Source organism: Bos mutus, unplaced genomic scaffold (genome assembly GCF_027580195.1).
Source record: "Bos mutus isolate GX-2022 unplaced genomic scaffold, NWIPB_WYAK_1.1 CTG733, whole genome shotgun sequence".
NCBI classification, from domain to species: domain Eukaryota; kingdom Metazoa; phylum Chordata; class Mammalia; order Artiodactyla; family Bovidae; genus Bos; species Bos mutus.
The window spans coordinates 83,624-99,965 of record NW_027220211.1 but is presented as its reverse complement, the minus strand read 5'-3'; the positions used below and the strand labels follow the sequence as shown (position 1 = coordinate 99,965).

Here is a 16,342-nt window from a genome sequence, read left to right as displayed (position 1 = left end):
AGTTGAAGCTATTCTGGGAAAAGATACAAAGAGATGAAAAGCCTAACTGCCACTTTTCAAGAGCCCAGAGCAAAAGCAGGATGCCTCACATGCCCCAGCACACAACACTTGAAGGGTTCAGCCAGTCCCCTAAGCCACCCCTCTGACTGACCCCTGGGAACACCTCTCCCCTCACCCCATAGAAGGAACCAGCTCACCCCACCACCTTAGGGAGTGAGCAACAAGGAAACTGTCATTTGTTCTCTGTCCCCTCTGCTGAACCAGGACCCCCAGTAAAGCCATGCCTCAATTTCTTTTAAGAAATTTATTTCTATTGTCTGGCCTCTGATTGATTTCTATTGATGAAGGAGGCCAAGAGCCTGGTGTGTAACAATTTGGGAACAAGAGACACATGGGGGCTGGGAGGAGGACAGGACTCAGGCTTGGGTGGGGCAGCAACTTGGTGGGTTCAGGTGATTGATGTGTCAGGGGAAGACTCATGCATAGGCCTGGGGACAGGGCCCTGGGTGTAATCTCTGGCAAGAGGCAACATGGGGACCACGTAGCCCAGTGGGGAAGGCTGGTGAAGAGGCAAATGACTAGGAGAGCAGGAGAAAGGCAGAAGGACAGCATTAGAGTCCTGGTCAGGACAGCCAGGTGGGGGAAGACGGGCCTCTCTGGACAGGCCTGGCAACCCCCACCCGTGCATGCTCCTGGCACCTGGACATAGTCTAGACCCCAGATGAGAGTGGAATCAACTGGGAGGTAATTTTAATGAGTGTTGACAACGAGCATACTTCTAAGAACATGAAACTCCACCTGATTGCTCTTGCCAGGTCCTTGAAACTCTGCTCAATCTATTTCCACATCTATAAATAGGGAACCCAGAGTCACTCAGTGACAAGACATGAAATGGAGCACTGCCTGTGCTGAAGTGTCAGCACGACCCTCCGAGGTCAGGGCTCACTCACCCCTGAAGCTAGCAGAGGCCAAGAGCCCCATGATAACAGCGAGATGGAGCCCTCTGTCACAGATGTTGACCTCTCAATGTTATTGGTAGACCCACTTCCCAAGAATTAGGAGGTCTTGTCAGTCCCAACGAGTGATGGATGATCTCACTCTTCATCAGTGGATAGCCCTGAGACGTGAACGTGAGATGCTCAATGCTGCTTGGACACTGCATAAAAGTAAATTATGAGGGGGAAGAAAATGGATCACACAGGCTACAGTGTAGATCCCTGGAGGAGAGCATTGCAGTCCACTCCTGTATTCTTGCCTAGAGAATCCCATGAACAGAGGAGCCTGGTAGGCTTTTAAAGTCCATGGGGCACTAGGAGTCAGACATGGCTGAAGCGACTTAGCATGCACAAACGCACCAGAGTAGAACAAGCAGCCGGAAGAGACCGCCAGGGGCGCCCGGTGGCAGCGCTGGATCCCGGTCTCCACGCGGAACCTGGAAAATCGGATTCCGGCCTCAGTCCTCAAACTTTTCTAATGAACAGTTACTTTGGCCCACAAAAGGTCTAGGACTACTCTCGGACAGAAACTACTAGAAAATATATTGCTGATGACACTGCACTTAAGGGCTCTCTCCAGGCCCTTTCAAGAGATCCACAGAGTTTTCCGGTGGGGGTTGTGTTTTGGGGCAGGGGCGCGGTGCAGGGGTCAATCTTGAGTCTTTTAAGAAAAGCAGGGCTTCCCTCGAAGCTCAGTCAGTAAAGACTGCCTGCAATGTAGGAGATCCGGCTTCGATCCCAGGGCCAGAAAAATCCCAAGGAGGAGGGCATGGCGATCCACTGAAGTACTCTCGCCCGGAGAATCCCCATGGTCAGAGGAGCCCGGCGGGCTACAGTCCTCGGGGTCGCAAGAGTCAGACACGACTGAGCGAGTAAACCACCACCGCAGGAAGACTGCAGGCGGGAATGGGGAGGAAGGTTGAGCGGCGAGAAGGACTTGCAGGAGAAAAGTCCCAGCTGAGGGACTGGAGGAAGGAGTGAGTCAGGGGGGCGCGGCGTCAGCCCGGTGGGAGGAGTGAGGGGCGGAGAATGGACTGATGCCGGGCTAGCCCTCGTATAAATAGCTCCCAGCAAAGTCGGATCCAACCAGTTTCCAGGCGGGGATGGACAGGAAGGCTGGCCCCAGAGCGCGTCTTGGTTTCGTGGGCTCAGGTGCTACTCGTGGCTCTCCGGTTCTGCACGGCGCGAGGCGGTGAGTTCGGGGATTAACCTGCGAGGAGAGGACACGGGGCCCTAAGACCCGAGAGGGATGGGGTGTCCGAGGCGGTTCGGGGAACGCCGAGGCGGGGCCGCCTCCCTGCTTTAAAGCTCCGCGCGCTCCTTTCCCGCTGGGCTCCTGCTCCCCGCCCCCATTCGCGCTTGTTGCCGTCCCCCTGCAGGGAAAAGACAAGATCTGGGTGAAAAAGGAATCCCAGCAGGAAGGGAGGGAAGGCAGGGAGACGTTGAGAGCCAGGTCGGCGTCACGAAATGCTGCTGCAGCCCCCCGGGTTTCCCCGTCCGGAATTCAGAGTCACTGAAGCGGGTGCAGGAAAGGTGGCGGCCGCTTCCGAGGGACCGAACCCACGCGGTTCAGGGGAAGACTGGGTGGAGTCTGACCAGTTGCGTTGGCCGCAGGAAAGGTGGCGGGAGATGGGCAAGGGTCTAGGTGGAGTCTGCCACTTGGGCGGAGAGTGGGGGGGGGGGGGGCGGGCAGTGCAGGAGGGAGGGTCTGGGAGATGGGTGGAGTCTGTCCTAGGACGCCTCCTTAGAGTCCTGCTTGGTTCAGTTCAGTTCAGTTCAGTCTCTCAGTCGTGTCCCACTCAGTGCGACCCCATGAATCACAGCACGCCAGGCCTCCCAGTCCATCACCAACTCCCGGAGTTCACTCAAACTCATGTCCATCGAGTCGGTGATGCCATCCAGCCATCTCATCCTCTGTCGTCCCCTTCTCCTCCTGCCCCAAACCCTCCAAGCATCAGGGTCTTTTCCAGTGAGTCAACTCTTCATATGAGGTGGCCAAAGTACTGGAGTTTCAGCTTCAGCATCAGTCCTTCCAATGAACACCCAGAACTGATCTCCTTCAGAATGGACTGGTTGGATCTCCTTGCAGTCCAAGGGACTCTCAAGAGTCTTCCCCAACACCACAGTTCAAAAGCATCAATTCTTTGGCGCTCAGCTTTCTTCACAGTCCAACTCCCACGTCCATACATGACCACTGGAAATACCATAGCCTTGACTAGACAGGCCTTTGTTGGCAATGTAATATCTCTACTTTTCAATATGCTGTCTAGGTTGCTCATAACTTTCCTCCCAAAGACTAAGCGTCTTTTAATTTCATGTGCTTGGTTACAACAGTATTTTTTCCATATCCCTCCCCATCCCAAGAACCTCAGGGCCTCCAACAACTTCCCATCTGTGAAGGGATCCTAAACCTGCCCTCTGTCAACTGGCACCCTATCCTCTTGCCTGAGAATTCACCCCAGCAGAAGCCTCCCAGCCTGGCCCCCAGGACATAAAGCAGGAGAGATGGGAGAAGAGTTTCCCAAAGTGTGTGACACAGGGCACGAGGGTGAGGACGGGCACCCCCACTTCTACCCTTCGGTCCCACATTCATATTCCCTGAGACTATGGAGACAGTGGCCTATTATAGCTATTATTTAAGATAGGAGTTGGAGAACCTTTTCTTCAAAAGATAGAGAGTAAATCTGTTGGTCTCCACAGGCCATGTGGTGTCTGTGTGCGTTATACATCTCCACATTTGTGCTACAAGAGCAGGAAAAAACGACCTGAAAAACCAAAAGAACCATGTGACTGCCCTGGGTCACAAAACAGTAACAAATGACTCCTCCCCTAGGGACTAGTGCGAGGTATTCCTTAGCTGCCTGTTAGTGAACCAAAAATTTGCTCTGTCCTACCTTGTAGGTTCTGGGTGGTGTGATTGTGAAAGGAGTGCGGGTCCAGCAGATACGGGTTAATGTCCCCTGACCCCCTCTGCTCTAGAATGGCTTCCTTGGTCCATGGAGATATAGGGGACACTGCATGAAGCCTCAGGCATGAGCAGAGAATAGTGTGTGCATGCTAAGTCACTTCAGTTATGTCCAACTCTTTATGATCCTATGGACTATAGCCCACGAGGGTCCTCTGTCCAAGAGATTCTCCAGGCAAGAACACTGGAGTGGGTTGCCATGCTCTCCTCCATGGGATCTTCTCTCACTCAGGGATAGATCCCACATCTACTCCAGCTCCGACATTACAGATGGATTCCTTACCGCTGAGCCACAGGGCAGGCCCTGGAGAATAGTGGTCCTACAGTTCTGATGTCAGGCCTAAGCCACCTGCTGCTCTCTCTTATTTGTTACCTCTGGCCCTTCTTATGCCACACCACCATATCACTTCAATCCTATGATGGTTGGTCTATGTGGACTAATGATGAGGGGTTGATGAGCCCAGATCATGATGGACAACACTGACATTTCATGACCAGAGGCTTCACCTCCACCAGCCCCCAGGACCATACCAGGAGCCACATTTAAATGGTGTAGTATTCCCCATTGCAATTCGCATGGCCTTGCTTCAGGACATAAAGGGTCTGTGTTGTGAACCTCCAAGTAAAATGCCATAGACGGCACATAGCACCTTTCTGACCACAGATACCTCTGACGTCACAGGTTCTGCTGGGTCATGTGCCCAGGAAACAGGTCATTATTCACCACTCATCTGTGACTGCTTTTGTGCTAGGACAGCAGTTGTAACAGAAAACTATGGTCTGCAGAGCCTGAAATATGTTATATGTACAATTATAGAAGTCTATGGGCCACACTGCAAATTTAATGGAAATAGGATAGGGATAACACTCCTGAACCCTGGAAAGGTTGTAGGTTGTTAGTCATTTTCTCCAGGATATGATATTGTTTACACATACTATTGGGGAATGAAGGTCAGTGTCAGAAGTGTGAACTTGGAAATCGCTTCTGTGGTAGCCCTCACAGCACGGTAATTTACTAACTGTGAAGATTTTTCATTCATATTGCAAATGCAATGGATGTGAAATGAGCATTATGAGGATCAGTGAATGGGTGACACTCCTGTGGGCAGCACGTGGGACAGATGTGTACTCCTTACCACAGATCTCAGGCACCACAGTAATAACAGGCGGGCCATGATGATGTTTCAGACTGTTGGACACGATGACAGTCCCACTCTAGGTCCTTATGAATGTGGGGGTGGCTTCTCTGCCAAGTGTACACTTACCCCAGTCAATGACCGTGTGGCTTCCAAAGGCCAGAAGGACTTCTGCACTTGCTGTGGTGATAAGAGGCCCCTCCTTGCTGAAGCCTGGCATCTCTGTCTCTAGTAGTGGATTCTAAATATAAGACCTGACTCAGTGCTGGATACTGCACAAAGGACCCAGACATTTTGTTGGGATGTCTGCACTCAGCCTCCTGAACATCCAGCCTTGTGTTTGTCTCTGTTTTTTTATATAATTTTTCCTTTCAATCATGTAGTTTTTAACAGGGCTCACTGCTCTTCCCTTTGCCTTTAGGATCGCCCTGTGCTATGAGCCAGCGTGGTACTCTCTGCAGTGAGTCCTGGCTACACTGGGGCTCTCTGGTCACTTTGGTCACTGCGTCTGCTTTGTTTCTGACATAGAGCACTCCACTTGGCATCGGCTCTTTCCCCTTCTTCCTCAGTCCTGCTGGAAGCGCACAGGAACACCAATCCCACCACCATCCCTGACCTTCAGCAAAAGTCACCCTTGAGCTGTTGGAGATGCTTCTCATCCATTCTTTCCTCTCGGGCTCCATAGAACCTGTTGGACTGCACACTTTCCTGCCCTTTCATACCGTGTCCACCCTGGCACATTCACTTCTCTGAGCCTTTGATCCCCTCCTCTACCACCTGCCTCAGAAGTTCTGGATTTTCTCTTTCATGTCATGTGGGCCAGGCCTTCTCCAGGATTCCAAGACCCGTCAAAGTGGTAGATCAGCAGCATCTCCCTGGCCTTGCTAAATCCTGTGAATTCTCCTTTCTGCAGCTTTGGGTTCTGTGTTGGCCTTATGAGCAGAGTAGAGATAATGTTATGTGGTTTCTCTGCTTGCTCAGCCTGTAGGTGGTGTTGGGGGCCAGGGGTGCCTTCCTGCTCTACCAACCCAGCCTGGCAGCTTTACTCTGCTCTCACATAAGTGGGGGGAGGAGGTAATGGGTCTTCTCCAGAACCTGCCCTCACCTGCATTTTCCTTCACAGACACTCACTCTCTTTTCTACAACTTCACCGTCGATCCTCACCCCAGTCCTGGAGAGCTGTGGTGTGTGGTTCAAGGCCAGGTCGATGGGAATTTTTTTCTCTCCTATCACTGTGGTGGCACCAAGATCCAATCCACAAGTCCATTGGGAGAGGAGATGAAAACTACGAACACTTGGGAAACACAGACAGAACCACTGAGAAACATCGGGGACTTCCTCAAGGGGCAATTGCCTGACATTATACCGGAAAAACACACGGCCAGAGGTGAGTTCAATTCAATTCAGTTCAGTCGCTCAGTCGTGTCCCACTCTTTGCAACCCCGTGGACTGAAGCACGCCAGGCTTCCCTGTCCTTCACCAACTCCCAGAGGTTGCTCAAACTCATGTCCATCAAGTCAAACTCATGGCCATTGAGTCCAGGGGTGAGTTAGGAAGTCCAAATACTGAAGGGGCTGCATCCACTGTTTATGGGTAAAAAATTCAGTTGGGTATTGGTCCTTCCCTAGTAGTCCAGTGGAAGGAGCAGACCTTGGAGGAGAGAACAGGGCCAATTACCTGTGCCCAGGGGAGGTGGACCACGGTGAGGCAAAGAATTTGTCAAGTCCAAGGCTGAGCTCTTTCTTTTCCTTGGTGGAGTCAGGCCCTCTGACCCTGCAGGCCAGGATGACGTGCCAGTGTGAAGAGGATGGACACATCAATGGATCCTGGCAGTTCGGCTTCAATGGAGAAATGTGCCTCCGCTTTGATTCAGAAAATGGACACTGGACAGAGGTTCATTCTGGAGGGAGGCGGATGAAGGAGAAGTGGGAGAGCTGTGACCGACTTCTTCAAGAAAGTCTCCATGGGAGACTGTCAGGCCTGGCTTCAGGATTTTATAGTGTGCTGGGAGAAAATGTTGAAGACCTCAGGTAAGTGAGACGAGTATAAGGAAGTGGTAGTCCACCCAAGGTGATATGGACCCAATGTCTGTGTGTGGGTGTGTGTGTCTGTGTGTGTCTGTGTGTGTCTGTGTGTATGTGTGTTTTGGCAAAGTGATCCATCTAAAGTGAGCTGTTCCTGAAACATGGATGGACCTAGAGAGTGTCATACTGAGTGATCTAAGTCAGAAAGAGAAGGAGAAATATCATATGACATGCCTTATATCTGGAATCTAAAAAGAAATAGTACAAAAAACTTAGAAAACAGAAAGAGACTCACAGACTTAGAAAACAAGCTTATGGTTACCTGGGGGAAGGGATAGTTAGGGACTCTGGGAAGTTCATGTACATGTGCTATATGTAAAATGGATAACCAACAAGCTCCTACTGAATAGCACATGGAACTCTACTCAGTGTTATGTGCCAGCCTGGATGGGAGAGGGGTTTAGGGGAGAAGGGGTACATGTGTATCTATGGCTGAATCCCTTCACCGTTCACCTGAAACTATCATAGCACTGTTAATGGCTGTACCCCAATTAACAATGTTTTTGGAGTGAATAAAAATAAAATAAAAGAATGTAAAAAAATAAATTTAAAAAGTGAGTAGCTCCTGGGAGAACAATGATCCGGGATGCTCTGTCATCCTCGTTCCCTTTCCACCTCCTGATGTCCTTTCCTCACAGAACAGGCATTTGGACGACTGAACATGGAGTTTTGCTGATCCAAATCCTGTAGACATCTTTTTTATTTCTGGGATTTATTTCTCACTGTACCCTCATTCCAGAATCTTCTTTTAAATGTCACCAATTCTACTTCGGAAAACTGTCAGTACCACCTCTGCTGTCAGCTCCTGAGGACTCCATCCTCAGGTCACTGTCTCTGATGTCACAGCAGGACTGAGTGGCTGTGTTGGAAACCTTGCTCCCCCATTAGCTGTCAGAGCCCCGTAAGGACTGGGCTCCTCCCTTCCCCCCATCTCACCTGAGGATCTATCACAGGGGCCTCCATGTGATGGGTACAAGCTGTCTGCACCTATCTAGGGGTACCTAGGGTATCTGAATTCTAGGGGTACCTGAATCAGGGGGCCTGAGGAGGCATCTGGTGAGTTTGGGGTCTGGACAAAGGATTCACTCTACTCTCCTTGCAGCATCACCGACCACAGTCCCCCGTACAGTGCAGCCTACGGCCCCAACCAGCAATCACATAACCAAGATCATCCTTGGAGTTCTCACCAGTTTCATCATAATAAGCATCGTAGCATGGATCATTCACAAGAACAGGTACTGAGGGCAGAATTCAGAGGGAAGGCAGGGGCACAGGTCCTGTCGTGAGGCTGGGGACCCAGTGACTCCCAGCCAACCCCTCCCCTCACTGAACCTCCTCACCCTGGAAATGAGCCGGGGGATAAGACACCGTATCATCTGAGAGCAGAACTCGACAAGCTCAGCCCTGAGTTCTGAGAGGTCCCCACTGTCAGGTGACATTGTGAAAAGGGAGGCGCCTTCACTAGGCTGAGGGCCTATTGATGCTTAAAGGGTTCAGCCAAGTCCCCTGACTGAGCACAGACTGCTGGCTGGCAGGGCCCCGGTAGGTGGTGTGAGAACAGCAGGCACTCAGGGCGAAGGCAGGACTCACGGGGGCTGAGAGCAGCATGGGGGCTCCACATGTTGTGTCAGCGGGGAGGGGACCCACCCAGGGGGCCAAGATGAGAGGGGCCGGGCTCTCATCCCAGGAGGAAGGGGTGGGAAGGCCTTTGCAGACCCAACTCCAAAGGCCTGTTCTCACAGGAAGTGGCTTGGGTCACAGCAGGCAAGGCAGGAGCCCCACAGCAGAGACTGTGGGAAGGGCTGAGGCCAGGCCTGTGCTCCTGGAGCAGCAGCAGTTCTGTCTCAGTGTGGCCTCTTGGGGACCCAGAGACTCCATCACTGAGTGATATTGCCTTGAGCAGAGGTGCCTGGGGATGGGTGGGGCTGAGCTGGGGTGGAGGCGCCCAGCTGAGCTGCACCAGGAAGAGATGCGGGGGGGCACGGACCCTGGTCCTGAGGGCTGTCAGTTGCTGGCTCAGAGGCTGCAGGGCAACGAAGGAAGGAGGTTTGCCTGCAGCCCCTTAAGGCTGTCAGAAAGAAAGGCCCCTCATCTGGGGACCTACTCTCTGGTACTTAGGCACCCCCTTGGGAGGATCTGGACCTGAGTAAAGGAAGCAGGTTGACTCCTCACTGGCTCCAGTCCTGAGCCTAACCAGGGGGTGTCAGGGCCTGGGTGACTCAGTGATACAGGAAAGGAGGAGGAGGTGAGAACAAGCTGCTGGGCCTGGGGTGGGGGTGCGGGTAGAGGACATAGAAGCCCCTCAGTGAGGAAGGAGCTGGATGGGGGCTGGGGAGGGGCAGCCCCAGGAAAGTGACAGGAATTCCTCAGCTTCCTGGACCAAGGCCTCTTTCTTTCTGCAGGAGACAGTGCTCCCAGGAAGCCCCTGACAGGTGCTCTGTTGGCCTCAGGACTCAGTCTTTGCTTGGCTGCTTTTGTTCTCCTGCGTTCACTTTAAAGCCAAGAGATCAGACCTTAGGAATCCCAAGTCTGTCTACCAGTTATGATGACACAGTGGCTGCACCATCTCGAGTCTCTTGTCACATCTAATGAGCATCCTCCTCAACATCTTTATTTTTTTCAAATCTCCTTTCCCACTTCCTCTTGGTGTTGAGTGATGCAGTCTCTGCACTGATACTTTCAACTACTTGAACAAGAGATCACCACAAACATAACACTTTCAATCTTCTAGTTTTTGGAAAATTAGACTTTTCCCTGCATCGTGACCTTATTCTTAAAAATGATGATATTGCTGGAAAAATACATCTGCTATTACAGGACTCAGGGCTTTTTTTTTTTTATATATCCAGAGAAACAACTTCATTATATTTTCAAAGGAATAACATTTTACATTGACTGGTTCCCTTCATAGTTGGTGCTGAGTCATGTTCGACTCTTTGCGACCCCATAGACTGTAGGCCACCAGGCTCCTCTGTCCATGGGATTTCCCAAGCAAGAATACTGGAGTGGGTTGCTATTTCCTTCTCCAGGGGATCTTCCTGATCCAGGGATCAAACTCATGTCGCCTGTGTCTCCTGTACCTCTTTCGTTGGCTGATTCTTTACAAGTGCCACCTGGGAAGCCTTTATAGTGATTCTTAAGTCAACATCTCTATATTGCAGAAAAGTTAAGTACTTCATGCCTGTTTTCTAATCCAGGAGAAAAGTCATGGTATGTCTCCATTCCTCCACATTATGGGATTAAATAAAACCAGTGATAATGCTTTATTTCTTGTGGAAACAGAGAATTTAAGGATCATTCCTAAAGTAACATGCAGTCCAGCGGTGAAGTGATCCTTAAATTCTCTGGATTTTTAAATGTATATATCACCATATCCCAACAGTAGGTCTGTGTTCACCCTACTATGCAGCCATCCGAGTGTTAGTTCCAGGATGGAAAACATACTCTAAAAGCCATGTAGATAGAGGCCAACCTCAGAGATACTGTGGGCTGGCTTCCAGACCAGGGCAATAAAGTAAATTTCACAATAAAGGGAATTTCCACTGCACATAATACTGTGTTGACATGGAAGTCTGTAAAGTGTGCAATACCTTTATGTCTAAATAAACAATGTACAGACCTTAACACACAACACTTTGTTTCTAAAATAAAATATGTTGAGCATCGTCTGAGCCTCCAGGGAGTCACCATGTTTTTGCTGGTCGAGGGTCCTGTCTCAGTGTCTGTGGCTGCTGACTAATTAGGGTGGTGGTTGCTGGGGGTTTCGGTGGGTAGCACAGTTTCTGAAAAGAAGACAGCAATGAAATTTGCCACATCAATTGACTCTTCCTTTCACAGAATTCTCTTAGCATGCAATGCTCTTTGACAGAGTTTTACCCATAGTAGAACTTCTTTCAAATTGGAGGTAATCCTCTCAAATCCTCCTCCTGCCTTTTCAACTAAATTTATTCTAAACTTAAAATATTCTAAGTCCTTTGTTGTCATTTCAACAATCTTCACAGAATCTTCACCAGGAGGAGGTTTTATATCAAGAAACCACTTCGTTTGCTCATCCATTAGCACCAACTCTCATTTATTCCAATTTTATCATTAGATTGCAACCATCAGTCCCATCTTTACATTAGGCTCCACTTCTAATTCTAGCTCTCTTGCTATTTTCGCCACATCTGTAGTTACTTCTTCAAAAGTGAACACTTGAACTCCTCAAAGTCATCTAAGAAAGTTAAAATCAACTTCTAAATTTCTATTAATGTTGAAATTTCAACCTCTATTCATGAATCACGAATGTTTTGGTTGGAACTTATGATCATGAATTCGCTTTAGAAAGTTTCCAATTGGCTTTGCCCAGATCTGGCTTTTGCTATGTGCCAGGCTCTGTGGTCAGGATATTATTGACATACGTCACGATCTTTAACACATACAGTTAAGTGGGGCCCCTAATCCCAGATCTCTGTGATTACAGATGTAACAAGAAAGGGAAACATGGGGGGAGGGAAATGGTGTAAAACATAGCTTCCTTAGAGAAGCCTGCTCTGATTTCCCCCAGCATGGTTGAATCTCCGTTACAAGCCTCTACATCACCTTTGTACTAGACATGGACTCCATGGGTAGGGACTGTGTCTGTCTCACTCAGCAACGTATTTCCAGCACTCAACACAGTGGTGAGCACAACATAGGTGCTTAATGTGTGCTTGTTGAATGAATGAACAGTCATGGAAGGCTTTACAGAGGTGGTGGCACTGAGGTGGGTCTTGACAAATCAGGAGGGTTTACAAGGGAAGAAGTGAATGGATAATTTTGTAAAACAAACATATGTTATTAAATTTATGACCCTCCTCACTAGCACAGGGAAAATCCTTGATGTTTACAAGTAGTTTTGATGGCAGGATGAAGCCTAGGCAGGCTAGGGGTGAGAAAAGTATTTGCGATCCTTCCTTTCAACACACTTGGAAAACCAATCTCCTAATGAGAATGAGGCTTGTTGGACAGGGAGTCCCTGGGATAGAAGAGCCCCAGCCACCACCCCCTTCTCTCTGCCCCAGTAAACAGTTGGGATTTCGAAGAAATATGAGAAAGACTGCTCTTCCTTTGGTTAGTATTTCTTACTTTACCTTCCTCTACTTTCTGATTGGGATGAATTTATGGGCACTTAACAGCTGGTCTAAGTTAGGAATCACGACTCATTCAACAAACATTTAGTGAACATCCTTCGCATTGAAGATGTTGTGTGGGAGCCGCAGCAGAAAGTACAGGATGTACGAACCACAGGCTCTGTCTTCATGGAGCTTATTTTTAGTAAATAAATAACACGGATAACATCAACTACTAGAGTGCAGTGAGAACCTTGTGGAAATCACATCGGAAGGGCAGAAATGCTGCATAGGGGAGGGAGACCTGGAGTGGAAATTGGAGGGTAAGAGATGTGATGGGGCAGGGGTTCTGGTGGGAGTGAAGACACGAAACCGGGTGGCACGGAGGGTCTGGGGAAGAGCTTGTAACAGCTGCGCCAGGAAAGTGATGGATGGTGAAGTTGGAAAAGGACTTCAGTGCCACACATGCATGCATGCGTGCTCTGTTGCTTCAGGCATGTCTGACTCTTTGCGACCCTGTGGACCGTAGCCCTCCAGGCTCCTCTGTCCATGGGATTCTCCAGGCAAGAGTACTGGAGTGGGTTGCCATGCCCTCCTCCAGGGGATCTTTCCAACACAGTGATCAAACCTGCGTCTCTTACGTCTCCTGCACTGGGAGGCGGGTTCTTTACCACTAGCACCTGGAACCCCTACCTTGGAGAACACCGAAAAGCAGATCTAAAAGTTTCCAAAGGTGAAATATCTTCCATAGGCGGCCCTCTAGGAAGTGGTAGGGCAGGGATTTAAGCTGGTGCTTGATCAGACTCCAAAAGCCTGTGTATATGCATATGTATTAATACCTGTGTATACTGAGGCAAGGGGCTTCCCTGGGGGCTCAGCGGTAAAGAATCTGCCTGCAGTGCAGGAAACTCAGGTTTGATCCTTGGGTCCTGAAGATCCCCTGGAGAAGGGAATGGCTACCTACTCCAGTATTCTTGCCTGGGAAATCCCATGGACAGAGGAGCCTGTGGGCAATAGTCCCTGGGGCTGCAAAGAATCACACTCAACCAGTGACTAAACAAGAACACTCTGAGGCGTGCGTTAAACTGCTTAACTAAGAATTTTTGAATTAGGAGGAAACTGGCAGAATTATCTGGAACTCTCAATGTTAGCCAGATTTATGAAGTAAAATTTTCCTTAATTTCTAATGCAAGAGGCCCACAGCCCATTGGTCTGAGCAGAAGGAGGATCTTGGGTTTTTCTCATGCAGCAGCACAAGAAATTTAAGTGAGCCTTTGGGGGCTGCTCCTGAGTAAGCAGGATCACAGTGGATAGCAGGATGAGCACAGAACCCAAAGCTGGAGAAGGGAGAGTTCACAATTAGGGGTCACAGGACTTAGCAAGGCCAGGGAGATGCTGCTGATCTCCCACTAGGATGCGTCTTGGAAGCCTGGAGAAAGGCCTGGCCCACCTGGCATGAAAGAGAAAGTCCAGAACTTCCAAGGCAGGTGGTAGAGGAGGATCCAAGGCTCAGAGAAGTGAATCTGCCAGGGCGGACATGGTATGAAAGGGCAGGAAAGTGTGCAATCCACCAGATCCTTGGGAAAGCCTGATGGAGTCCATGGAGCCTGAGAGGAAAGCATGGATGAGAAACATGTCCAACAGTGCAAGTGATCTGCTGGGACTTGAAACCTAGGATCTGTAGACCTTCGCTCTAGTGCTTGCACCTGGACAGTGATCTCCTCCAGCAACAAAATACAAAGCAATTATAAGGGACTGAAAATAACTGCATGCATGCCAAGTTGGGCTTAATTATGAATGAAAAGATAAAACACCCAACTGGAAAAGCAGTGCGGGCTATGATCCCTGCACAGGGCACTGCCACGATGGTGGGCAGACCACCTAAGCCATCCCTCAGGTCCTAAGCCTTGACCTGCCCCTACCCTCACCCATATAAGGGACCAGCCTGCCTCCCCCACCACCCTCCCCCCAAGGGAATGAGCAAGGAAACCTGTTGCTTGTGCCTGCGCCCTCACACTGCAGCACGTGTCCCAGTGAAGCCTCGCCTAAATTTCTTATCTGGCCTCTTATCCACTTCTATCCATTAGGGTTCTGTTCGTGCCCTCCAAGAGTCTATTCCCCCAGTCCTGTGTACGTTCTGGCAGCTCTTTGGTGGGGTTAATGGCGACCTCCACCAAGAGGACTTATGCAATACCCATGTCTGCGGCACCAAGCATACCCAAGTCTGCCAAACCCAGAGCCCCTGCCCCTGCAGCATCACTGACTCAATGGGCATGAGTTTGAGTAAACACTGGGAGTTGCTGATGGACAGGGAGGCCTGGCATGCTGCAGTCCATGGGGTCACAAAGAGTCGGACATGACTGAGCGACTGAATGAACTGAACTGAAAGAACTGATTGAAGAAGGAGGCCAAGAAGCCTGGTCGCTAACATACTCTGTGGCAACCATGAAGGGCTACTGTCCCCTTTCTGCCAGAGCATCTGGGCATCTCTGTGATCTCGGGGTGCAACTTCCCTGTGCTGACAAGTGGCCACCTGAACCTCGGCTCAAAGTCACCAGTTTGGTTGGTCTGCCTTCCTGGCCCCTGGGGGCCTCAGGGCCCTCATTCAGGCATCGCGCTCCCCCTCACCCTTTGTCCCTTTCCCTCATCTATTATCTCTCCACTTCTCCTCTCTCTGTCTTATCCTTCTGAGAGAGTGGACCTCGGCAAGGACAGCATCACCCCTCCCAGCTTAGGAGACAAAGCTCCCTCTGGCTGACAATGGCTCACTTTGATGGGTGACAAGGTGGTGGGAGAGACCCACCTCATACCCTGCAGGTCTTGGTCCAGCAGGTTCTGCCTCATAGGAGATTTGTGAGAATGATAGAGGTTCAAACCACTTATTAGGTAGTGGCTGGACGTCTGATCATACCAATATTCTCACTTCTATTTCCCTGCCACCAAGAGAGGTCTCGTTGGGAACTCAGTGAAGTGGCAGGTTTCTACATGCTGGTTTATGCGTAGGTGAGAATCCCACGTCTGGGCTGCAGGCCCACAGCCGATGTACAAGGGGCTGGTTTCTGGGCTTGATCACCCCAGTGGGCAGTGGACAGGGTGCTCCCTCCCTCACTGGCCCTTTCTGGAAGCCTGCAGGTTGGTGCCTGAATAAATAGACACCCACAGGTGCAGGGGTTGAAAAGGCAATGGCTCCCTTTCCGTTTTTCAGTCTTTTCTGTCCCTCCTCCCTTTTGCTCTCCCTTAGTCCTCATACCTACACTCCTGACCGTTTACATCCAAGAGACTCCCTGCTGGGTCACCTTTTTCACCACCACTTGTTTGTTTTGTGTCCCCACTTCAGGCTTGAAGGTTCCCACTGGCCCCCTTGAGAGAAGAGCTGGGCTGGGCTGGACAAAGTGCCCCAGAGGCCACTTCCCAGTAAGACCCTCTCTTTGTTTCTTTTTGTTAATTTTCTGTCATTGGTAGGTTCTCTCAGTCAGTGAATTTAAAAGCATCTTTATTTTATGTACTTTTCTCTGTCCAATTGCTCCTGCAAATCTCTGCTACAATTGTGGGCATGGGTTACTTGTTGTTCAGTCACTCAGTCATGTCTGACTCTTTGAGACCCCATGGACTGCAAGAACCAGGCTTCCTTGTCCTTCACCATCTCCTGGAGCTTGTTCACACTCATGTCCATTGAGTCAGTGATGCCATCCAACCATCCCGTCCCCTGTCATCCCCTTCTCCTCCTGCCTTCAATCTTTCCCAGCATCTTTCCCAGGTCTTTTCCAGTGAGTCATCTCTTCACATCAGGTGGCCAATGTATTGGAGCTTCAACTTCAGCATCAGTCCTTCCAATGACTATTCAGGACTGATTTCCTTTAGGATTGACTGGTTTGATTTCCTTGCTGTCCAAGGGACTCTCAAGAGTCTTCCGCAACACCACAGCTCAAAAGCATCAATTCTTCAGTGCTCAGCCTTCTTATGGTCCAGCTCTCATGTCTATACATGACTACTGAAAAAACCATAGCTTTGACTATAGGGACCTTTGTTGGCAAAGTGATGTCTCTGCTTTTTAATATGCTGTCTAGGCTTA

General features: G+C 49.9%; 1 protein-coding gene across 1 annotated transcript; it reads left to right on the top strand.

The window, feature by feature from the left end:
- Positions 1–1,901: 1,901 nt before the first annotated feature.
- LOC138987125 (UL16-binding protein 3-like) lies at positions 1,902–10,846 on the top strand. Its single transcript, XM_070367029.1, is given in 7 exon segments — positions 1,902–1,972; positions 2,060–2,187; positions 6,220–6,483; positions 6,859–7,030; positions 7,032–7,126; positions 8,283–8,415; positions 9,583–10,846. Coding segments are annotated over 7 exon segments (1,050 nt in total). The 3' UTR covers positions 9,770–10,846.
- The last annotated feature ends 5,496 nt before the right edge of the window (positions 10,847–16,342 follow it).